The sequence below is a fragment of the Lagenorhynchus albirostris genome, chromosome 11 (genome assembly GCF_949774975.1).
Source record: "Lagenorhynchus albirostris chromosome 11, mLagAlb1.1, whole genome shotgun sequence".
Lineage (NCBI taxonomy): Eukaryota > Metazoa > Chordata > Mammalia > Artiodactyla > Delphinidae > Lagenorhynchus > Lagenorhynchus albirostris.
Genome location: NC_083105.1, coordinates 97,844,787 through 97,869,361, shown reverse-complemented (window position 1 = coordinate 97,869,361; position 24,575 = coordinate 97,844,787). Strand labels below are relative to the sequence as shown.

The window sequence follows — 24,575 nt, the reverse complement described above, 5'->3', positions numbered from 1 at the left end:
GGTTCCTCTCGCTCACCTGCATGCCTGGCGCGGCGGCGCGATGGCTGCGGGAGCTCGGGGCTGCGCCGGGCTGGGGGATCGCGCGAGCGTGTGGGGCACTGGGCATGGTCGGGGGATTCTGAGGGCAGCGGGGTGCTGTAGAGGGTGGGGGCGGGCGCCCGGGGCGCGGGGCGGCGGCGGCGGCGGCGGGAGATGCTCGGCTCGGCTCGGCTCGGCTCGGCTCGGGCTGCGCTCGGCCCGGCGGGGCTCGGCGCGGCAGCTCGGAGCGCTTGGTCTCCGCCTCTCCCCCTCCCGCATGGTTTAACCCTCCCGCTGCCGCGCCTGGGGAGCCGCGCCCGGCTGCGACCCAGGTGCAGAATGCGAGAGGGCAGCGGAGGGTGAGCACCGTCCGATTCCCTGGGTTCCGGTGGTGGGCTTCTCCACCCTTCACCCCACCTCCATGAACACCGTTGGTTGCCCCGGTCAACCTCTGAGATTCTGAGTCACCCAAAGCTCTGTGACCCCAACTCTGTTTCGCCCCAGCTGGAGAGTGCTGAGTGCTGGGGATGAGGTCGGGGTCAGGGTGGGAGTGGAGACCTTGGATTATCCCAACAGCTTGATCCCCTGATTCCATTCTGGTCCTGCTGCAATGCATTCTCCCCGAAGCAAACCAAACAATCTTTAAAATAGGTAGACCGAGTTGCATTACTCAGCTTTTCTTGCGCTCAGAGTATCAAACTCCTCACCGTGACTTACAGGGCCCTGTATAACCTGGCCCCGCCCCTCCTAACACTCTTCATGCCTCTGCCACACTGGACCTGATCTATGTTACTATAGTTAGAAGGGCTTAACCTGCCACAGGGCCTTTGCATTTGCTGTTCCCACTGCCTGGAATGTTTTACCCTGGCTTTTCACAATGATTCACTCATTTCATTAAAATTTCAGTTAGATCCAATGTCACCTCCTCTGCGAGGCCTTCCCTAACCTCTCTATCTAAATGGGCTTCCCCTGCCCCCACTCTCATCCTGTCCTACCCGCCCCCCCTTCAGGTTACCCTGTTTTACTTGAGTTGCACTTCTAGGACAGTACACTCTTCTAATTTCCTTCATCCTCCCTGGCTTTTCCTTCTCCGTCTTCTGCCTGACCTCTAAATGTGGGAACTTGCTAGGGCTTAGTCCTTGGCCCCCTTCTCGTTCCACATTCTCGGTCCAGTGATGTCATCCAGTCCCAGGGCTTAAATACTATGTAAATGTCAGCAAGTCCTAAATTTATATCCAGCGCTCCAGACTCGTTTATCCAACAGCCTACTTGACATCTCCACTTGGATGCCTAAAGCCATATAAAGCTCCTATGGCTCAAATAGATGTCTCGAATTACCACTGCTGCCCCCCGCCAATCCATCCCTCTCCCAGTAGTGTTCCCCATCCAGGGGTATGATGGCTTCTGCTTGTTCAGGCAAAAAACCTAGGAAACATCCTTCCTCCCTTTCCCTTTTGTCACTGATTCCCACCGTGTATCTAATTCATCAGCAAGTCCTGTGAGCTCTGCATCTAAAACATGTCCTGAATTCATCTCCTTCTCTCCATCATTGTTATAATCTTGCTGATTCTGCCCTTGCCCTTTACAAACTAGTCTTCACAATATCTAGTAATTTTTTTATACAGCAGGTTCTTATTAGTTATCCATTTTATACATATTAGTGCATATATGTCAATCCCAATCTCCCAATTCATCCCACCACCACCACCCCCAACCCCCCGCCGCTTTCCCCGCTTGATGTCCACATGTTTGTTCTCCACATCTGTGTCTCAATTTCTGCCCTGCAAACCGGTTCATCTGTACCATTTTTCTAGGTTCCACATATATGCATTAATATACGATATTTGTTTTTCTCTTTCTGACTCACTTCACTCTGTATGACAGTCTCTAGATTCATCCACGTCTCTACTAATGACCCAATTTTGTTCCTTTTTATGGCTGAGTAATATTCCATTGTGTATATGTACCACATCTTCTTTATCCATTCCTCTGTCGATGGGCATTTAGGTTGCTTCCATGTCCTGGCTATTGTAAATAGTGCTGCAGTGAACATTGGGGTGCATGTGTCTTTTTGAATTATGGTTTTCTCTGGGTATATGCCCAGTAGTGGGATGGCTGGGTCATATGGTAATTCTATTTTCAGTTTTTTAAGGAACCTCCATACTGTTCTCCATAGTGTCTGTATCAATTTACATTCCCACCAACAATGCAGGAGGGTTCCCTTTTCTCCACACCCTCTCCAGCATTTGTTGTTTGTAGATTTTCTGATGATGCCCATTTTAACTGGTGTGAGGTGATACCTCGTTGTAGTTTTGATTTGCATTTCTCTAATAATTAGTGATGTTGAGCAGCTTTTCATGTGCTTCTTGGGCATCTGTATGTCTTCTTTGGAGAAATGTCTATTAGGTCTTCTGCCCATTTTTGGATTGGGCTGTTTGTTTTTTTTAATATTGAGCTACATGAGCTGTTTATATATTTTGGAGATTAATCCTTTGTCTGTTGATTCATTTGCAAATCTTTTCTCCCATTCTGAGGGTTGTCTTTTGGTCTTGTTTATGGCTTCCTTTGCTGTGCAAAAGCTTTTAAGTTTCGTTAGGTCCCATTTGTTTATTTTTGTTTTTATTTCCATTACTCAAGGAGGTGGATCCAAAAAGATCTTGCTGTGATTTATGTCAAAGAGTGTTCTTTCTATGTTTTCCTCTAAGAGTTTTATACTGTCTGGTCTTACATTTAGGTCTCTAATCCATTTAGAGTTTATTTTTGTGTATCATGTTAGGGAGTGTTCTAATTTCATTCTTTTACCTGTAGCTGTCCAGTTTTCCCAGCACCACTTATTGAAGAGACTGTCTTTTCTCCATTGTATATCCTTGCCTCCTTTGTCATAGATTAGTTGGCCATATGTGCATGGGTTTATCTCTGGGCTTTCTATCCTGTTCCATTGATCTGTGTTTCTGTTTTTGTGCCAGTACCATACTGTCTTGATTACTGTAGCTCTGTAGTATAGTCTGAAGTCAGGGAGTCTGATTTCTCCAGCTCCATTTTTTTCCCTCAAGACTGCTTTGGCTATTCAGGGTCTTTTGGGTCTCCATACAAATTTTAAGATTTTTTGCTCTAGTTCTGTAAAAAATGCCATTGCTAATTTGATAGGGATTGCATTGAATCTGTAGATTGCATTGAGTAGTATAGTCATTTTCACAATGTTGATTCTTCCAACCCAAGAACATGGTATATCTCTCCGTCTGTTTGTATCATCTTTAATTTCTTTCATCAGTGTCTTATAGTTTTCTGCATACAGGTCTTTTGTCTCCCTAGGTAGGCTTATTCCTAGGTATTTTATTCTTTTTGTTGCAGTGGTAAATGGGAGTGTTTCCTTAATTTCTCTTTCAGATTTTTCATCATTAGTGTATAGGAATGCAAGAGATTTCTGTGCATTAATTGTGTATCCTGCAACTTTACCAAATTCATTGATTAGCTCTAGTAGTTTTCTGGTGGCATCTTTAGGATTCTCTATGTATAATATCATGTCATCTGCAAACAGTGACAGTTTTACTTCTTCTTTTCCAATTTGGATTCCTTTTATTTCTTTTTCTTCTCTGATTGCCGTGGCTAGGACTTCCAAAACTATGTTGAATAATAGTGGTGAGAGTGGATATCATTGTCTTGTTCCTGATCTTAGAGGAAATGGTTTCAGTTTTTCACCATTGAGAATGATGTTTGCTGTGGGTTTGTCGTATATGGCCTTTATTATGTTGAGGTAGGTTCCCCCTATGCCCACTTTCTGAAGAGTTTTTATCATAAAGGGGTGTTGAATTTTGTCAGAAGCTTTTTCTGCATCTATTGTGATGATCATATAGTTTTTATTCGTCAACTTTTTAATATGGTGTATCACATTGATTGATTTGCATATATTGAAGAATCCTTGCATCCCTGGGATAAATCCCACTTGATCATGGTGTATGCCTTTTAATGTGTTGTTGGATTCTGTTTGCTAGTATTTTGTTGAGGATTTTTGCATCTATATTCATCTGTGATAATTGGTCTGTAATTTTCTTTTTTTGTAATATATTTGTCTGGTTTTGGTATCAAGGTGATGGTGGCCTCATAGAATGAGTTTGGAAGTGTTCCTTCCTCTGTAATTTTTTGGAAGAGTTTGAGAAGGAGGGGCGTTAGCTCTTCTCTAAATGTTTGATAGAATTCGCCTGTGAAGCCATCTGGTCCTGGACTTTTGTTTGTTGGAAGATTTTTAATCACAGTTTCAATTTCATTACTTGTGGTTGGTGTGTTCATATTTTCTCTTTCTTCCTTGTTCAGTCTTAGAAGGTTATACCTTTCCAAGAATTTGTCCATTTCCTCCAAGTTGTCATTTTATGTCATAGAGTTGCTTGTATTAGTCTCTTAGGACGCTTTGTATTTCTGCAGTTTCTGTTGTAACTTCTCCTTTTTCATTTCTAATTTTATTGATTTGAGTCTTCTCCCTCTTTTTCTTGATGAGTCTGGCTGATGGTTTATCAATTTTGTTTACCTTCTCAAAGAACCAGCTTTTAGTTTTATTGATCTTTGCTATTGTTTTCTTTGTTTCTATTTCATTTATTTCTGTTCTGATCTTTATGATTTCTTTCCTTCTGGTAACTTTGGGTTTTGTTTGTTCTTTCTCTAGTTCCTTTAGGTGTAAGGTTAGGTTGTTTATTTGAGATTTTTCTTGTTTCTTGAGGTAGGCTTGGATAGCTTTAAACTTTCCTCTTAGAACTGCTTTTGCTGTATCCCATAGGTTTTGGATCGTCGTGTTTTCATTGTCATTTGTCTCTAGGTATTTTTTGATTTCCTCTTTGATTTCTTCAGTGATCTCTTGGTTATTTAGTAACATATTGTTTAGCCTTCATGTGTTTGTGTTTTTTACATTTTTTCCCTGTAATTGATTTCTAATCTCATAGCATTGTGATCAGAGAAGATGCTTGATACGATTTCAATTTTCTTAAATTTACTGAACCTTGATTTGTGACCCAAGATGTGATCTATCCTGGAGAATTTTCCATGCGCACTTGAGAAGAAAGTTTAATCTGCTGTTTTTGGATGGAATATCCTATAAATATTAATTAAATCTATCTGGTCTATTGTATCATTTAAAACTTGTGTTTCCTTATCAATTTCCTGTTTGGATGATCTGTCCATTGATGTAAGTGAGGTGTTAAAATCCCCCACTATTATTGTGTTACTGTCAATTTCCTCTTTTATAGCTGTTAGCAGTTGCCTTATGTATTGAGGTGCTCCTATGTTGGGTGCATATATATTTATAATTGTTATATCTTCTTCTTGGATTGATCCCTTGATCATTATGTAGCGTCCTTCCTTATCTCTTGTAACAGTCTTTATTTTAAAGTCTATTTTATCTGATATGAGTATTGCTACTCCAGCTTTCTTTTCATTTCCATTTGCATGGAATATCTTTTTCCATCCCCTCACTTTCAGTGTGTATGTGTCCCTAGGTCTGAAGTGAGTCTCTTGTAGACAGCATATATATGGGTCTTGTTTTTGTATCCATTCAGCAAGCCTGTGTCTTTTGGTTGGAGCATTTATTCCATCACGTTTAAGGTAATTATCGATATGTATGTTCCTATGACCATTTTCTTAATTGTTTTGGGTTTGTTTTTGTAGGTCCTTTTCTTCTCTTTTGTTTCCCACTTAGAGAAGTTCCTTTAGCATTTGTTGTAGAGCTGGTTTGGTGGTGCTGAATTCTCTCAGCTTTTGCTTGTCTGTAAAGCTTTTGATTTCTCCATCGAATCTGAATGAGATTCTTGCCGGGGTAGAGTAATCTTGGTTGTAGGTTCTTCCCTTTCATCACTTTAAATATGTTATGCCACTCCCTTCTGGCTTGCAGAGTTTCTGCTGAGAAATCAGCTGTTAACCTTACGGGAGTTCCCTTGTATGTTATTTGTCGTTTTTCCCTTGTTGCTTTTAATAATTTTTCTTTGTCTTTAATTTTTGTCAATTTGATTACTATGTGACTCGGCATGTTTCTCCTTGGGTTTATCCTGTATGGACTCTCTGCGCTTCCTGGACTTGGGTGGCTATTTCCTTTCCCATGTTAGGGAAGTTTTCAACTATAATCTCTTCAAATATTTTCTCGGGTCCTTTCTCTCTCTCTTCTCCTTCTGGGACCCCTATTATGTGAATGTTGCTGCATTTAATGTTGTCCTAGAGGTCTCTTAGGCTGTCTTCATTTCTTTTCATTCTTTTCTCTTTATTCCGTTCCACAGCAGTGAATTCCACCATTCTGTCTTCCAGGTCACTTATCTGTTCTTCTGCCTCAGTTATTCTGCTATTGATTCCTTCTAGTGTAGTTTTCATTTCAGTTACTGTATTGTTCATCTCTGTTTGTTTGTTCTTAAATTCTTCTAGGTCTTTGTTAAACATTTCTTGCATCTCCTCGATCTTTGCCTCCATTCTTTTTCCGAGGTCCTGGATCATCTTCACTATCATTATTCTGAATTCTGTTTCTGGAAGGTTGCCCATCTCCACTTCATTTAGTTGTTTTTCTGGGGTTTTATCTTGTTCCTTCATCTGGTACATAGCCCTCTGCCTTTTCATCTTGTCTATCTTTCTGTGAATGTGGCTTTTGTTCCACAAGCTGCAGGATTGCTGTTCTTCTTGCTTCTGCTGTCTGCTCTCTAATGCATCTATTCCTGATAAGAGCCCCTAGGAGGCTCTAGAATGTCCTGTCGCTATCCCTCCTCCTGGCCCCGCTTTTCATGTCAGCTTGGTTTTTAGTTCAGCCATTCTTTCTTGAGATTCCTTTCAAAACAGGAGAACTCTTCACACTCCCTGTCACCTTTCGCCAGTTGTGGGCAGTGATTTGACTGTGGATCCAAGCCCCTTTGATTGGATTCCTCCAAAGAAAGTTCAGCACTGGGGATAAGCACCTTTAACTGGAAATGTTGGCTTATCTGCTGCTGGTGTTGGAGGGTCTCCTGCAGAGGCAGCAGGTGGCTGTGGCTCACCGCGGGGACAAGGACACTGGCAGCAGAAGTTCTGGGAAGTGATCCTTGGCGTGAGCCCTCCCGGAGTCCGCCATTAGCCCCACCAAAGGGAAGGTAGTCCTCTAATAATGTTTTGAAAATCTAAATTGTATCATATTCTTGCCTGCTTAAAATATTTGAGTGGCTTTTCATTGTGCTTGGAGTAAATCTGAACTCCTTGTTAGGAGAGGCCCTCCAGCTCTTACTCCTCAATATTCAAGCAATGTGCCAGGTCAGACTTCCTGATGTTCTAAACATCTGAAATTATCCTCTTGGCACCCCTGTACTTTTCATCCCCTCTTCCTGGAATGCTTTGCCCCCGGCGTCTTCACCTAGTTGGCTCCCTCTTGTCATTCAGCCACCCACTCTGTCTCATTGGTATGTTTCACTGTTTTTCCAACTCATCACTCTCTGAAATGATCTTATATTTGTTCACTGTTTATTGTCTGACCCCACCCAGCCCCACAGAGGCTAGAGAACAAAGACCTCATTTGCCTTGTTTACCCTGTATCCTTCCTTGGCACCTGACAGATAGTAGATGCTCAATGTTTATTGCTTAGCGAACTTCACCTGGGACCCCTGCCCACTCCAAGCTCTTCGTTCTCTCCTGTGCACTCCACCTGCCTTTCCGGTCTATCTGCCTGCTCTCCCTGATCTCTTCCCTGTGCAGAATGCTTTAAGCCAAGTCTCTGCTTACACCCCTGCCCCTCCAGACTCTCACGCCTCATCCCCTGCGTTATTACTGTCATTAGCCTGACACACTCGCCTCCCGGAAGGAAACCTGCTGTTCTGACCAGCATCAGCAGTGACTGCCCTCCTGCTTGTCTGTCCCTGACAGCCCTTCATTCCGAGGTCAGAAGACAGTGAGTGAGCCCTGCTCCTAGTGTCTCCCAGTGGCAGGGAAAGACGGTGCACATTGGATTCAAACCGGGCCATGTCAGGCAGGGTGTGCAAATCCTGGGCCCCAGTGAGCCCCAGCTTCATCCTGAGGATATGATGGGTGTGGGTCAAATTTATCAAGTGAATATTCACTGGCAGTGTAAGTGACTTTTACACTGAAGACTTTGGGTCATTATGAATTATTTCTCATATTCCTGATTGATTCATTGTTTCAGTGACTTTTTTTTTTTTTTTTTTTTTTGCGGTACGCGGACCTCTCACCGCTGCGGCCCCTCCCGCTGCGGAGCACAGGCCCCGGACGCGCAGGCTCAGCGGCCACGGCTCACGGGCCCAGCCGCTCCGCGGCATGTGGGATCTTCCCGGACTGGGGCACGAACCCGTGTCCCCTGCATTGGCAGCTGGATTCTTAACCACTGCGCCACCAGGGAAGCCCAATACCTTTTTGTTATTGAAACTTCCTATCATGGATTTTGGGTATCTCTCAAGTTATTTAGATCGTTAATGTCTTCAAATGAACTTGTATCATTTTCTGCATACAGATAATGCCCATCTTCTGTTTTACTTATTCCTACGTACTTTACTGCTTTTCTGTTACGGTAAATGGTATTTTTTAAGATTGCATTTCGAATTGCTTTTTGCTGGTATATAGAAACACACTTGATTTTAAATACTGATTTTAGCTTATTAACCACCTTAATAAGCTCTCTTTTATGTATACTAATTTTTCTATAGACTCTTGGAATTTTCTACAAAGACAGTCATGTCATCTGCAGATGATGGCAGTGTGCTTTTTCCTTTCCAATGCTGTGCTTTTAATTCTCTCTGCTTGTGCTGGCTGGGACCTTTAGTACAATGTTGAATACAAACAGTAATAGCTGGCTTCTTTCTTTTGTTCCTGGTTTTAAAGGAAACACTTCCAACGTTTTCCCAGTAAGAATGGTGTTTGCCGTAGTTTTTTTTTTTTATTATGAAATTTTATCAAATTAAGGAAGCCCCCTTCTATTCCTAGTTTGCTAAGAGTTCTGTCACATGTGGTTGTTGAATTAAATGCTTTTCAGAGCCAATTTTTATTGTGAAATATAACACAAAGATAAATGCAATGAGAACATAAAGTATATTGAACAGTTATAAAGGGAACACTTAGAGAGGGAATACTCATGTAACCACCATCTAGGCCAACTAGAAGAGTCTTGCCAGTATTCAAAAAGGACCTCTGTGATCTTACTCCAACATATACCATTCCCTCCTCACGGTAGATCAGTAGTATTTTGACTTTTATGGCAATCACTTCCTTGATTTTCTTAATAGTTTCCCTGTATGTATCTACATGCCTTAACAATATAGTTCCTTTTGTCTGCTTTTGAAGATACACATGTAATAATACTATGTGTATTTGTTATACGTGTAGCAGTGAATTACGGCATCATAGATGGGCATCTTCCACTTTATTAGATAATGCTAAACGCTTTTCCACGGTGGTTGAACCACTTGTCCACTCATTAGCTGTGTAGGAGAGTTTCTCTTGCTCCATGTTCTTGTCAACACAATATTTTCAGACTTTAGTTTAGGCTACTTTGTATACCGCGATATTTCATTATGGTTTTAATTTACATCTGTCTAATTATTAATAAGGTTGAGCACCTTTTCATATGTTCGTTGACCTTATGGATTTCCTCTTGTGAATTGCTAGTTCAACTCTTCAGTTCACATTTATAATTCTTATGGTTAGGATTTTTTCTTACTCATTTGTAGGAGTTCTTTATACATCCTGGACACATCCTTTGTCAGTGATAATGTTACAAATTCTTCCTTCTGTTCTGTGGTTTGTCTTTTGATGAACAGATGCTCTTGATTTTAATGCAGTCAAATGTATCAGTCTTTTCCTTTATGGTTAGTGTATTTGTCTTAAGAAAGATTTCCCTACCTTGAATTCATGAATAACTTCTTCTACATTATCTTTTTTTTTTTTTTTGGCCATGCCACACATCTTGTGGGATCTTAGTTCCCCAACCAGGGATGGAACTGGGGCCCTTGGCGTGAAAGCCTGGAATCCTAACCACTAGGTCACTAGGGAACTCCCCTACATTATCTTCTAAAACCCTTTTAATTTGCCTTTTACATTTAGTCTGTAGCATAGTAGGGAATGATTTTTGTATGTGGCTTGAGATAGGGGTTCAGTTTTATTTTTTCATATGGATACCCAGTTGTCACAGCAACATTGAAATGTGTGTCTTTTCTCTCCTGCTCAAATGTGCAGATCTATCATAAATCGTGTCTATGTATGCGTCGATATTTTTCTGAGCTCTGTATTATGTTCTAGTGGTCAATTTATCTATCTATCTTGGGCCAGTACTACACTATCTTAACTACTGTGGCTTTGTAATTATGTCCTGGTATCTGGTAAAGCAAGTCTTGTTCGTTTCCAAGAGGCTATTTTTTGCCTTCTGCATTTCCATGTAAATTTTAGAATTGGTTTGTCAGTTTTATCCACTCACAAAAAAAGCCTGTTGGGATTTTGATTAGGATTGTCCTGAATCAGGATGAGGACTGTATGAATCTCTTTAGGGAGAACTGACTTCTTCATGATATTGAGACTTCTAATCTATGAATGCGAAATAGCTCTCCATTTGTTTTAGGTCTTCAGTGTCTCACAATAAATGATAATTTGCTGCCTATGGGTCTTACTCATGTTTCGTTACATATATACCTTGATATTTGATATTTTTCATAGTATTGCGAGGGGTAAGTTTTAAAATCATTCATCATCTGATTGTTGTTCATATATAAATATATTAATTGATTTTATATTTTCTTAAGCAACCTTGTTCAACTCTTATTCTAATAATTTATTTGTAGATTCTTTTGAATGTTCTACATATGCAATCACATTTTGACATTTTCTGTAAATGATAACTGCTTTATTTCTTTTTTAACCTAATTATTTTACCCTTTTTTTTTTTTTCCTTACTCCTCTGTCTAGAGTCCCTGTTACAAGACTAAACAGAATTGGTGGTACCAGGCATTCTTCTATCAGATTTACAAGTTCCCTTCTAGTTTTCTTCTTTTTTTTTTGACCACACTGTGTGGCTTGCAGGATCTCAGTTCCCCAACCAGGGATTGAATCCTGGCCGCACGGCAGTGAAAGTCTGGAATCCTACCCACTAGGCCACCAGGGAACTCCCACAAGTTCCCTTCTAGTTTTCTAAAAAAATTTTTTTTTTTTTTTTACCACAAATGGATGTTGATTTCATCACATGCTTTTTCTGTATTTATTGAGATGCCTGTGTGATTTATTCCTTTAATCTACTAAAGTGATGAATAAAATGAATGTATTTTCTAATATTAAGCTCGCCTTAAATTCCTGCCATAAATTCAAGTTAGTCTTGGTGTATTATCTTTTTTGCCCTTTGCTAGATTCAGTTTGCTCTTGTTTTATTGAAGATTTTTGTATCTCTGTTAATAAGTGAGATTGGCCTGCAATTTTCCTTTCTCGTATTACCCTTTTCTGGTTTAGCTATCAAAGTCATTCTGGCCCCATAGAATGAGTTATGGACTGTCCTTTCTTTTCCTAATTTCTGGAAAATTTTATATAAGGTTAAAATTATCTGCACTTTGAAAGCTTGGTGCAACTTGCCTGTAGGATGTAATTTTTAACCCTGTCTTTTCTTTTTACACCTCACGTCTCATCCATTTGCAAATTCTGTTCACTTCAGCTTTAAATTAAATTCAGAATCCAACTACTTCTCACCTCCACTGCTACCACCTTCATTTAAGCCACCACAATCTCTCACCTGGATCATTGGAGTAGCCTCCTAAATAAACTCGTTGTTTCTGTCCATGCAGCATCAGAATATTTTAAACATATGGGTCAGATCCTGTTACTCCTCTGCTCAAATCCTCCACGGGTGTCCATCTCACCCAGAGTAAGAGCCAAAGTCCTTACCATGACCCACAAGGCCTGATAGGACCTGGCCACCCGGCTCTCTCTCCCACCTCAGCCACTACTTCTCTCCCTTCTCACTCTGATACCGACTAGGGTATCAGATCAATAGAAATTGACTAGAGGCCAGACAAGAGATCAGGCAAGACTTTACTGGGGCTCCTGCAGCCACAGGAGGTAGCGAGAACAGACAGGTTCCCTTGATTGCTCGCTCCCGAAGGGGGCGGTGAGCTGGTTTCTTATACAAGGTGATGGTAGGGGTGTGTCCCCGGGGGTCAGGCCAGAGTGGTGGTTTAGGTGTGTTGCTTACCCCTTGGGTGGTGTTTTGTGCAGGGGGCGGGGGCGGGCATGCACAGTACCCTGTTTTTGCTCCTGGCTCTGCAGAAGTGAAGTGGCAGTTGAGTTTTTTGGTCTTTTTGTATCTTTTTGTTCATAATTTGTCCCAACTGTGCTTGCACATGGTTATTTTTAGTCCCTTATAGTTTCTTTATACCTTGTAGCTCCAGGAGCTGTTTGTCCAGTTGCAAACATTGCAGCACTGCAGCGACGGGTCCCAGGTCCCAGCCTGTTTCAACTCTGCTCCAGCCACACAGGCCCCCTTGCTGTTCCTCATACTCATCAATAGGTTCTCATCTCAGAGACTTGGCACTTGTAGCTTGCTCTGCCTGGGACACTGTCCCCACAGAAATCCATATGACTTGCTCCTTTTTCTTTCTTTAAAGTCTCTGCTCCATTGTCACCTTATCAGAGAGGCCTTTCCTTACAACCGTATACAAAAGAGCAAATGTCTCTTGCATTCCCCATCCCCCTCCTTGTTTTTTTTGCTTCATAATTTGCTCCTGACCACTTACGTGTGGACCTATGTATTTACTGCCTGAGTCTCACCACAAGAATGTAAACACCAAGAGGGCAGCTATTTTTTTCTATATCCCTAGTAGTTAGAACAAAAGTCTGACAATAAGAGGTGCTAAATATATTCTTCTGAATCACTGATGAATATTTTATTATGTGTCTGACTCCTTAGACATCAGCTTCTCTAGCTTTATTTCAGTGCATCTTGTTTTCTACCCTTAGCATTAAAAACACAGCACCTGACACACGGCCTTGTAAATAACTGTCACTTAGTAATAAATGAGTGAATAAATGTTACATCCTAATCTTTGCTTAAGCTTAATTAGCTTCCATCCTCCCTTGGAGATCTTTACTTTTCTTCCCACTTTCCCCTTTTTCCTTATTTCTATTCTTCTCTTTCTCATATCTACCCCTCCTCCTCTTCTCTCTCTGCCCTTTCTAATCTCACTTCTTTAGTCCATCCCCCCTCCTTTCTTCCTCCAAATTCTCCTTTTCTCCTTATCAATTGTCCCCTCATTTTCTTCTCTTATTCCTCTCTCTCTCACGGGACCATAAAACATCAGAATCAGAGCTGGCCTTAATCTCTTACTGTGCAGATACTGAAGAGGAGCTACCACAAGATGGCACAATCCGCTTTAAGGTCATAGCTAGTATAAAGCTGAATGAATCAGGACTAGATCTCAGACTCTTTCTCCCTCCTCTCTTCTCTCTTTCATTTCTGCTTTTTCTTCTCTTTCTTAGCACAGTGTTGGAGTCAGACAAACTTGCATTTGGATCTCAGTCCCATCACTTATACTGGTGACTTGCAACATATTATTTAACTTCTGTGATCCTCAGTGTCCTCACAGGTTAACTGAGATATTAATGTGCACCTCAAAGGGTTGTAAAGGTTAAATAAAAAGTTGAACAACAACAACATACACAGACCAAAAAAAAACCCCACAGCTAACATCATACTTAATAGTGAGAAACTCGAAGCTTTCTAAGGTCAGGTACAAGGCAAGGATATCCCCCCTCAGCATTCCTTTTCAACATTGTACTGGAAATCCTTGCTAAAGCAATAAAGCAAGAAAAAGAAAGAAAAGGTATACAGATTGGGAAGGAAGACATAAAACTGACTTTGTTCGCAGATGACATAATCATTTATGTAGAAAGTCTGAAAGAATGAACAACAACAACAACAAAAATCTCCTGGAACTAATAAGCAATTATAGCAAGGTTGCAGGATACAAAGGTTAATACACAAAAGTCAACTGCTTTCCTATATACCAACAATGAACAAGTGGAATTCGAAATTAAAAGCACAATGTCATTTAGTAACCAAAAAATGTGAAATACTTAAGTATAAATCTAACAAAGCATGTAAAAGATCTATGAGGAAAACTACAAAACTCTGATGAAAGAAATCGAAGAAGAACTAATTAAATGAAGAAATAATCTAAGTACATGGATAGGAAGACTCAATATTGTCAAAATATCAGTTCTTCCCAACTTGACCTATAGATTCAATACAATCACAACCACAATTTCAGCAAGTTATTTTATAGATATCAAAAACCATTCTAAAATTTATATGGAGAGGCAAAAGACCCAGAATAATCAATACAATATTGAAGGAGACGAACAAAGGTGGAGGACTGACACTATCTGATTTCAAGACTTACTATAAAGCTATAGTCATCAAGATGGTGTGGTATTGATGAAAAAATAGACAAACAGATAAATGGAACAGAATAGAGAGCTCAGAAATAGACTCCCATATAGCCAACTAATTTTTTTTTTTTGCGGTACACGGGCCTCTCACTGTTGTGACCTCTCCCGTTGCGGAGCACAGGCTCCGGACGCATAGGCTCAGTGGCCATGGTTCACGGGCCCAGCCGCTCTGCGGCAGACCGGGGCACGAACCCGTGTCCCCTGCATCGGCAGGCGGACTCTCAACCACTGCACTCCCAGGGAAGCCCCTAGCCAACTAATCTTTGACACAGGAGCAAAGGCAATACAATGGAACAAAGATAGTCTCTTCAACGAATGGTGCTGGACATCCACTTGCAAAAAAAAAAAAAAAAAGAATCTAGACACAGACTTTACACCCTTCACAAAAATTCACTCAAATGGATCACAGACCTACGTGTAAAATGCAAAACTATTAAACTCCTAGAAGATAACATAGGAGGAAACCTAGATAACCTCGAGTATGGTGATGCCTTTTTAGATATGCCACCAAAGACATTATACATGAAAGAAATAATTGATAAGGTAGACAATTAAAATGTAAAGCTTCCTCTCTGAGGTAGACAATATCAAGAGAATTATAAGACAAGCCACAGACTGGAAGAAAATATTTGCAAAAGACACATCTGATAAAGGATTGTTATCCAAAATATATGAAAAACGATTAAAACTCAACAAATAAGAAAACAACCCAATTAAGAAATGAACCAAAGACCTTAACAGACACTTCACCAAAGAAGATATACAGACGGCAAGCTCCACATCAGATGTCATCAGGGAAATGCAAAATAAAACGATAGTGAGATACCACTAGACACCTATTAGGATGGCCCAAATCTGGAACACTGGCAACACCGAATGTTGGTGAGGATGTGGAACAACAGGAATTTTCTCACTAATTGCTGGTGGGAATGCAAATTGGTACAGCCCAGTTGGAAGATAGCTTAGCAGTTTCTTACAAAACTAAACATACTTTTACCATATGATCCAGGAATGGGGCTCCTTGGTAGTTACCTGAGGGAGTAGAAAATTTATGTCCATACAAAAAACCTGAACATGGATGTTTATAGCAGCTTTATTCATAATTGCCCAAACTTGGAAGAAACCAAAATGTCCTTTAGTAGGTGAATTTATAAACAAACTGTGGTACATCCAGATGATGGAATGCTATTCCGCACTAAAAAGAAATTAGTTATCAAGCCACAAAAAGACATGAAGGAAACTTAAAGTGAAAGAAACCAATCTGAGAAGGCTACATACTGTATGATTCCTACTCTATGACATTCTGGAAAAGACAATGTTATGGAGATGACAAAAATATCAGTAGTTGCCAGGGGTAGGAGGCGGGGAGAGATAAGTAGGCAGAGCACAGAAAAATTTTACAGCAAGGAAAATACTCTGTATATTATAATTATGGATATATGTCATTATACAGTTTCCCAAACCCACTGAATGTATACCACCAAGAGTGAACCCTTAGGTAAACTATGGACTTTGGGTGATTATGATATGTCAACAGAGGTTTATCCTAGGTAAAAAATGTACCATTCTGGTGTCTGATATTGATAATGGAGGTTATCTATGCATGTGTGGGAGCAGGGGGTATATGGGAAATCTCTGTACCTTCCTCTCAGTTTTCATATAAAGCTAAAGCTGCTCTAAAAATATAAAGTCTTTTAAGGGACTTTCCTGGCAGTCCAGTGGTTAAGACTGTGCTTCCACTGCAGGGGGCAGGGTTCTGTCCCTCGTTGGCAAACTAATATCTTGCATGTCACAAGGCCAAATAATAATAATAATAAAAGTCGTTAAAACGTTGAACAAATAAAGGCCTGGCACATAATAGAATATATGTTGCCTCTTTTCTCGTTCTTTCCTTATATTTTTCTTTTTCCTTCCCTCTTTAAATGGATAAGGTTGGACTCATTAATTCTTTGGTTCCTTCAAACTTTGGATGCTTTATTATGCCTTTGATTCCTTCTCCTCACTTTCATGTATCAGCTCTTTCATTTATTTCTTCTTCTTCTTTCTCCTCCTCTGCCTCTTCTTCCTCATTTTATTCTTCTCCTTCTCTTTGTCCTTTCCCTGTTTCTGTTTCTCCTTTTGTATCATGAACCAAGCCATGTGGACCATAAACATTGAGCTTAAAGTCCCCTCAGCTCCAGCAGTCTACCAGTTCTATGATTTTTTTTTCAGTTATCTTCTTTTTCCCTTTATCTTTCCAGTACTTATAAATTACTTAACTTCCCTGGGCCTCAGCTTTTCCATTTGGAAAATGGAAACAATAATGGATTGTTATAAGCATCAAATGAATGAAGTAAAGCTGTTAGCTCAGTGCCTCACACAAAGGCTCCAAGACACTGTTAACTTTGCTCTCGTTTGACTTTCTGCGAGCCCGGGATGAAATAAAAAACACTATAGAAATGTTAGTTTATTTTTTTTTCCCCCTAAAGTATCACAGTGAATTGGAAAGTTGGCTCCAGGTTTGCAAAGACATGGGTTCCAGGGAAAACTATGAATTCTTATGAGCCTCAATTTTCTGATCTATAAAATGAGAATAACAATATATGCCTTCCCTCCACCTAGTGTTTTTTTCCTTCCCGGGAATTAAAAAAGTCAATGTGTAGGAAAGCATCACCCTGTAAGTACATGTGGTAATCATGACAGATGGTGTTCTGGAGCCGCAGTGGGGATGCTGTAAAGTTACGAGGATTCAGCGGGATACATTTTTAATTTTAAAAGATGCCTGACCTACAGTAAGCATTCGATACATGCTATAGCTATTACTATTTCCTTTACCGTGTCCACTCTTTTCTCTAGATCCTCCAAAAAAATGAGTGGTTGCGCTACCCAGGTGATCTCTGCTGCTCAACTTCTATTATTGATTGTCCCCGTCCTCTCACCTCCTCATCCCACCAGGCTTTTTTCCTCCTCCCCCTCTCTTACGATCACAGCTTTCATCTCGCCTCAGGCACCCCGTGCAGCCAGCTGTCCAGATCTCAAGCAGCTTAGAACTGCCGGGACCGGCCTGAGACCTGGAGTTCCCTCCGCTTTTAGCGTCTAGCACTCTTCCAACAATAAAGTTTTATTGAAAAAAGTCGAAGAAAAGGCGCCCGTCCTTCTTTCTGCAACAGCCAATCAGAGGGCAGAACGCCTGCTTCGCTCACGGGAGCTTCAGCAGTCAGAGGAAAGGGCGGGGCATGTCGCGCCCGAAGCCCGCCCCGTAAGAGCGGAAGTACGGCCGGAAGCCAGCCATAGAGTTTAGGGGCCAGAGCGGCCCTGCAGGGAGTTGGCAGGAAAGGCTGGGAACAGCTGCCGGAGGTGACGGAGCGGTGGCCCCGCCCGGTACGCTGGAAGACGAAGCTTCCAGGTAGCTGTCCGCAGGGTCTGACCCAGAGTACGACGGGGCAGCCGGCGGGAGCCCACGGTCCCTGGGCGGCCTCTTTAAGGGAGGGGGCGGAGCCACGTGGAAGGATCCCGAGGGTGAGGTCACGTGCTTCGGGGCACATGCGGGGCACAGTGGCGATTTGAGGGAGCGTCGTCGTTGGGGTGGACATTATGTGACATCCCTCCCCCCACTAAGACCTGTGCCTTGGGGTTCAGTGGGGTGCACTGGTGGGACTTGGGGATAGCCCAGGGATGGGGGAGGTGGGCGTGGCAACCCTGTGTCAGCCAGGCTCCCATCGAAGTGGCTGAATTTAGGATTCCTAGATCCAAGGGTTAGACTGCTCCATCTCTGATTCCTCGTTGCAAAAGTGGCTCAGTGCCTCTGCAATAGAGGTCCTAGGCCTCGTGCTTTCCATCCTCCCCAGTTCAGGAACCTCCAGTTTCACATCCTCTTTCCTTGCAGCTCCAGACTTCCTGAGCCCAGGTACCCCCAGCTCAGTGCAGCCATGAGTGCCGAGGTGAAGGTGACAGGGCAGAACCAGGAGCAATTTCTGCTCCTGGCCAAGTCGGCCAAGGGGGCAGCGCTGGCCACTCTCATCCACCAGGTGCTGGAGGCCCCTGGTGTCTACGTGTTTGGGGAACTGCTGGATATGCCTAATGTTAGAGAGGTGGGTTCTTGGCCTGGATAGCACCCAGGGAGGCTTGGGGCTAAAGTTTGAATTTGAGAACGGGTGGGCAGGGCTCATTCTGCAACCCCATAACCATTCAGTTGAACAAGAATATGGTGATTATTAATTGGCAGCTTGCAGAAGTAAGTAGGCAAGTAAACCTCTTAATTCCCCTTTGGAGATGAATGATCTGTAAAACCCAGTATTTTTCATTTTTAAGCAAAAGAGCCTGTGATTCAGAATAGGAGACCTGATTCTAGCCTGTCTCCATCATTGTCGTAGCTCTTAATAATCATATTGCCTTGATCAGGTCACTTTTATTTTAGGGCCTAAATTGTCTTTTAAAAATGGACCTGAGGGGGGGAAAAAAAAAAAGGACCTGAGGGCTTCCCTGATGGCGCAGTGGTTGAGAGTCCGCCTGCCGATTCAGGGGACATGGGTTCGTGCCCCAGTCCGGGAAGATCCCACATGCCGCGGAGCGACTGGGCCTGTGAGCCATGGCCGTTGAGCCTGCGCGTCCGGAGCCTGTGGTCCGCGACGGGAGAGGCCACAACAGTGAGATGCCCGCGTACCTTAAAAAAAAAAAAAAAAAAAAAAAAAGGACCTGATACTGCCCTTCACTATTGTTGTAGAAATCAGATGAGATTATGGGAAAGTATAAAGTCTGGTACAAGTGGAAGGAATGAATGTGAAATTGGCATGACCTGTTCTCTCCCGTTTGCACCATATGCTAATTCACTTAAGTTTGATAAGGTAGAAGTTATCTTTTTCCCAAAGACACATGGCAAGATGCTAGGAACGCAGCAGAGAGAACTGTTCACAGAGAAGTGGCAGAGTTAAGAGTTTAAAGCCCAGAGTGAGTAGGTTGCCAAGATGGGTGACGCCAGCCGAAGCCCTGAGATGTTATGACAGTGGTAGGTGGACAGGTATGAGTTAGGTTTTTGAGTGCCAGTGATTGAGTCAATGAATTTAGCCTTTTGGAATCCTTCTGGTCCGAAGAAAACTGGCTGCCTTCCTTCCCTGCTCTCCTCTGCAGTGGAATTAAAGAGAATCAGGGTGAAGGAATAGAAGTGTGTTTTGGGTTCCTGTTCAGCACTCTGCTAGTCATCTGGGAATACCAGAAAAGCACAAGATACAGTGCTCCCCTTGTGAAATTTACGTTCCAGTTGCAGAGAGAAGATGAATGGATATCCATGCGTAAATCATTTATTTAGCAAGGATTTATCAGCAGAGCAAACTTACATGCACAGCTCTGCTAGATCTAAGTGGGATACCAGAGACCACATCTGTAATCTTGTTGAAAAGAAAGATATTCTTAGGTAACAACCTTAGGTGGGCTTCGACTGACTAAGTGGGTGATCAGTGGTAGGAGAGGAGGTCTGGGTGGACCGGCTTGGGTGATGAAAGCTCCCGGGTGAGGCCGGTCTGAAGCAGAGGCCACAAATCCCAGTGCCTGCTCAGTTCGTGCAGCCGTGAAGGGAGTGAGGCTGAGGCAGAAGTCTTTGGTGAATTGGAGGGTACAGCAGCCCCCCTAAAGGTATTCAAATTCAGAAACGCTAAATATACTCTAAGGACCAGACAACACAGTTTGCAGTGTTTGGGGGGTGTGCGTGGTGTGTGTGTGTTAGATACTAAACACTGAAAGTTTTCAACTCTGAGTTTAGGGTAGGAATTGGAGGCAGATGGAGCAAGAGGACATTGCGGACTGGGGGGATAGTGTAAACAAAGGCCTGGAGGCGGAAGTGAGGCCCTCCTGTGGGGAGAGTGGTCAGAGAGGCAGAGAGCTCCTTTCGGTGAGCTGGGAAGCTAATGTTGGAGGGGAAGGCTGGGGCCAGAAAGTGGAGCTCAAACTGGGTAAGGCTGGGAAGGTGGAGAGAGAGGCCCTTCCTGTCACTTCTTCTCTCCCATCATGTTCTCACAGCTGGCTGAGAGTGACTTTGCTTCCACGTTCCGGCTGCTCACGGTGTTTGCTTATGGGACGTATGCTGACTACTTAGGTAACAGGAGGGGCTGGAGGTCTCGAGACTGGAGGTGGGAGAAGGGCAGTTTACCGAGGGACTTAGAAGAAATTCCTGGGATACCTGACTTAGATCCCTTAAGTACACAGGGTCAGGGTCAAGACCTGAATTGGCATGGAAAACTCAAAAAAAAAACAAAAAAAAGGCAAGGGAAGGAGGCTAGGGCTTTCCACAAATGTGAAATCAGGATTTCTTTGTCTTTTTTTTTTCTAGCTGAAGCCCGGAATCTTCCCCCACTCACAGAGGCTCAGAAGAATAAGCTTCGACACCTGTCAGTCGTCACCCTGGCTGCCAAAGTCAAGGTGAGTGACAGTCCCCCCAGTCCTGAGGCGCAGAGAGCCCTTCTGTATCTCCCTTCTCGAGGGTCCATCTGAAGGGAATGGCACTGGACAGCCTTTGACCACCGTGTTGCTTCTTCCTGCCTCGCCCCATGCCCCTCCAGGGTCTGTGTCTGAATGCTGTTATCTGCGGCCTTTGGGGCTGAATATTATTCTCCTAGTTTTCTATTTTGTTTTTCTTTTTCAACCAACTTAAGTTCTAATTAAAACACCTTTTACGTTTGGGGTCAGAATAGCAACTAGGATACCGCTCACTGTCGTTCAGCAGCCCCTCTTCCCCCCGCCGTAAAGTCCTCTGCAGACAGCCGCGGCATCCAGAGCTGGAACGAAGCTCTCTCTTCTGGGGAGGTGCCAGCTTCTGTTTGCTGAAATAAGAAACACGTAACCCAGGGTATTCCCTGGCGGTCCACTGGTTAGGACTCGGCGCTTTCACTGCGGTGGCCCGGGTTCAACAGTCCCTGATCGGGGAACTAAGATCCCGCAAGCTGTACGGCACGACCAAAAAAAAACAAAAGAAAGAAAGAAATACATAGGCCAGAAGTGTCTTTGTATATCCAGCTGGGTTCTGTTTTTGTTAACTCTCCGCCTCCGCCCACCTGCGTCTCCCAGTTGTTACTGACTCTCGGCGTGCTCATGGTTTTACTTAAACCAGGCTGTCTACTGCAAGATGCCTCTTTGGAGGTAGACGGAGTATAAATGGTAAACAGAGTAGCTCCAGACCTCTCCCACACCACATCCTCCCATTATGTCAAGCTCATCTTGACCAGGTCCGTGCTGTGTCCTGAGCTGGGCCAGAGGATGGACATCCAGGCAGATGTCCCCCTGGGGTGGGGGGGGAAGGGAGTAGGGGAGCATATGTCTTTTATTTAAGATTGTTCTTCTTACGTTGTTATTTCTCAGGTGGGAGTACTTTTATTTATTTTACCTTAGAACCAGCCTCTTAGAGGAAACGATATAGGAGTAGGAGCGGAGGGTGGGCGGGGGGTGGGGGAAGGAGGGAAGAAGAATCTTGGAAGCCCTTCTCTGCTGCGGAACCTCACAGCCCCAGCCCGCCCTTGGGCCCCAGTGTATCCCATACGCAGTGCTGCTGGAGGCCCTGGCCCTGCGGAACGTGCGGCAGCTGGAAGACCTCGTCATCGAGGCCGTGTACGCCGACGTGCTGCGCGGCTCCCTGGACCAGCGCAACCAGCGGCTGGAGGTTGACTACAGCATCGGGCGGGACATCCAGCGCCAGGACCTCAGTGCCATCGCCCGAACCCTGCAGGAGTGGTGAGACCTGTGTCCCGGCGCCGTCCCTTCTCTGCTCGCCCCAAGAAAGGGAGGGATGCTTTGGAGGGGGGCGAGTTGGGCCGGGAGGCAGAGGTGGAACCCAAGAGGATGAAGGGGAGTGAGCTCGTTCCTCCAGAGGCTTCTGAGGGAGAAAAAGAGTGGAGGAGGGCCCGGGGGGCAGGAGGCCGGAGGCGCGTCCTCATGCAGTAACCGGGGGAGGGAGGGGGTGGTACTCTTGAGCGCACCCCCTGCGGTGTGGATCACATGTCTCCGGCTGCATGCAGCCCCCTGGTCAGTGAGCAGCCCTGTCCACAGGCCACGGGCCTCTCCCGCTTCTGTTTTCTGTGTTCTTGTCTGACTTGAGCTCGTTAAGACACCTCCTCTTTTCCTCTTTGCCTCCCCCACCCTGTTTTGGTTTTAGTTCCTACTCCCATCTTGCACATCACTCCGGGCACTTCTCTCTCCTCCTGTATCTTACCTGAGTGTCCTGCTGGCTCCTGGGAGTATTGTCGCAGGTGGCTCCCAGGTGCCCTGGCAAGGCTTCTGACTCAGACAGGGGTCTGGATGGCCGGACGTGGGGGTGTCTGCGAGTCTCTCTTTCGTGAGCCTGATCACAGCCCTCCTCTGCTGACCCTCGTTCCCGCAGGTGTGTGGGCTGCGAGGTGGTGCTGTCAGGCATCGAGGAGCAGGTGAGCCGCGCCAACCAGCACAAGGAGCAGCAGCTGGGCCTGAAGCAGCACATTGAGAGCGAGGTGAGCAGGCGGGCGTCCTGGGCAGTGACGGCCGCAGGCAGACCAGGTGGGCAGGGGCTGGCAGGTTCTGGAACCTTCCTCGTTCTCCCCACTCCTTTCATCCTGGTAGGTCGCCAACCTGAAAAAAACCATTAAAGTCACAACAGCTGCCGCCGCCGCGGCCACGTCTCAGGACCCCGAGCAGCACCTGACGGAGCTGAGGGAACCGGCTCCAGGCAGCAACCAGCGCCAGCCCAGCAAGAAAGCCTCGAAGGGCAAGGGGTGAGCGGCTGCGGCGGAGCCGCCGGCGTCCGGGGGCCCTGCTGCTGCTTCCTCGTCCCTCCCGTCACCTGCGTGGGGGTCGGGAACGGGGGAGCTTGCAGCGCTGAGGGGGTTCCCTGCAGCCTCTCTCTCTCTCTTCCCCTTGCCAGGCTCCGAGGGAGCGCCAAGATTTGGTCCAAGTCGAACTGAAGGGACTGTCGTTTCTTCCGGGATGTGGGGTCCTAGCTGCCTGCCTGCCCCTTAGGAGTCCTCAGAGAGCCTTCCTGTGCCCCTGGCCAGCTGATAACCTAGTTCATGACCCGTCACCTCCCTTCTTCTCTCCCACACCCCCAGGCATAGACCACACCGTCTCTGGGGGGAGGCAAGTACAAGTCGTGTTTTTGTTGGTACTTTTTGTTTCACGTAACTTTCTTGTGTGTCCCATTGTCCCCTCTTCCTGCCACGCTCCCTCCCCTATTTCTTTAGGAGTCAGCGTCTGTCCCTGTTTATTATACGTCACTGAGTGGGTGGGGCTGCCGTGTCTCCCGCATAACCCACACGTGATCCCTTCCCCTTCCTCCGCCCCAGCCCTGCATGCCCAGCCTCCTGCCCACCCGCCTGTTTGGGCAGCATCTGAAGAGCCATAGGGCTCCCACCTTTATTCCCACCCTGAGAGTTCTGGGAGCCATTCTAGGAGTCACTGGACACTCACATCCTAGAATCCTGTCACTCTGCAGTTGTTTCCTGTCCTCTCTCCTCCCCTTGGGTCCTGGGAGTGCTGCTGCTTCAGTGACCCCAGAGCCTCAGGGCAGCTGTTTCTTGAGCTGTTGTGAGATGGTCCTTTCTTGGCCTTGGCTGTCTTAGAAAGCCTGATGGCAATCCTGGAAGGATTTACACTTCCTTCTGTGAGTTTTGTGTGGAAGGGCAGGGGATATAGATTGTATAAAAAGAGTATATATACGTATATCTATATATAACATGACACAGAAATAAATCTATGAGAAGTCTATCTACAAACACGCCCTGAACTGGGTGTCTTCTGTCTTTGGTGTTTGTGGATGGGAAGAAGGCTCATTCCCAGTCCACTCTAAAGCAAAGTGCCGGAAAAACAAAAGAACCAGGTACTGGAGACCTAGATCGTGGGCCGTTTGGCTCTGGCCAGATCGGCTCAGCATCTCGGCATTCTTTAAGAAGCAGTGGATGCTCACCGAGCACCAGCCTGTGGCAGGCTCTGGAGGTCCAAAGCGATGGGCACTGTCCCTGCTCTCAAGGAGCTTGAGTTCAGCCTGTTTCCTTCCACCTTATAGAATTGTAGGCGGAAGAGTTGATAGTAAACTTCAGTTTTTGCATCAGTACCACACAGGACTCTCCCATCTCAGTAAGAAGCAGCAGTCGGGCTCCTGTCCCCGTCCAAGGCAGAGCGTCCAAGCAGCATGTGCTGGGAGGATTAGT

At 44.6% G+C, this 24,575-nt stretch overlaps 1 protein-coding gene across 2 annotated transcripts; it reads left to right on the top strand.

Annotated features, from left to right (window-relative positions):
- The first annotated feature begins 17,681 nt into the window (after positions 1–17,681).
- COPS7A (COP9 signalosome subunit 7A) lies at positions 17,682–24,140 on the top strand. 2 transcript variants are annotated; one of them, XM_060167086.1, is made up of 8 exons: positions 17,682–17,821; positions 18,302–18,506; positions 20,428–20,503; positions 20,738–20,826; positions 21,929–22,131; positions 22,778–22,883; positions 22,993–23,144; positions 23,294–24,140. In XM_060167086.1, the coding sequence occupies exons 2-8, from the start codon at positions 18,345–18,347 to the stop codon at positions 23,331–23,333; spliced, it is 828 nt and encodes a 275-aa protein (XP_060023069.1). In that variant the 5' UTR covers positions 17,682–17,821; positions 18,302–18,344; the 3' UTR covers positions 23,334–24,140. The 2 variants fall into 2 exon arrangements, with proteins under 2 accessions (XP_060023069.1, XP_060023070.1); XM_060167087.1 differs by having other exon boundaries at positions 17,795–17,934.
- Positions 24,141–24,575: the final 435 nt, after the last annotated feature.

Coding starts and splice junctions, on each gene's coding strand:
- COPS7A (XM_060167086.1), top strand. CDS start 18,345: ATGAGTGCCGAGGTGAAGGTGACAGGGCAGAACCAGGAGCAATTTCTG. Junction 18,507..20,427: donor ATATGCCTAATGTTAGAGAG/GTGGGTTCTTGG, acceptor ATGTTCTCACAG/CTGGCTGAGAGTGACTTTGC. Junction 20,504..20,737: donor GACGTATGCTGACTACTTAG/GTAACAGGAGGG, acceptor TTTTTTTTCTAG/CTGAAGCCCGGAATCTTCCC.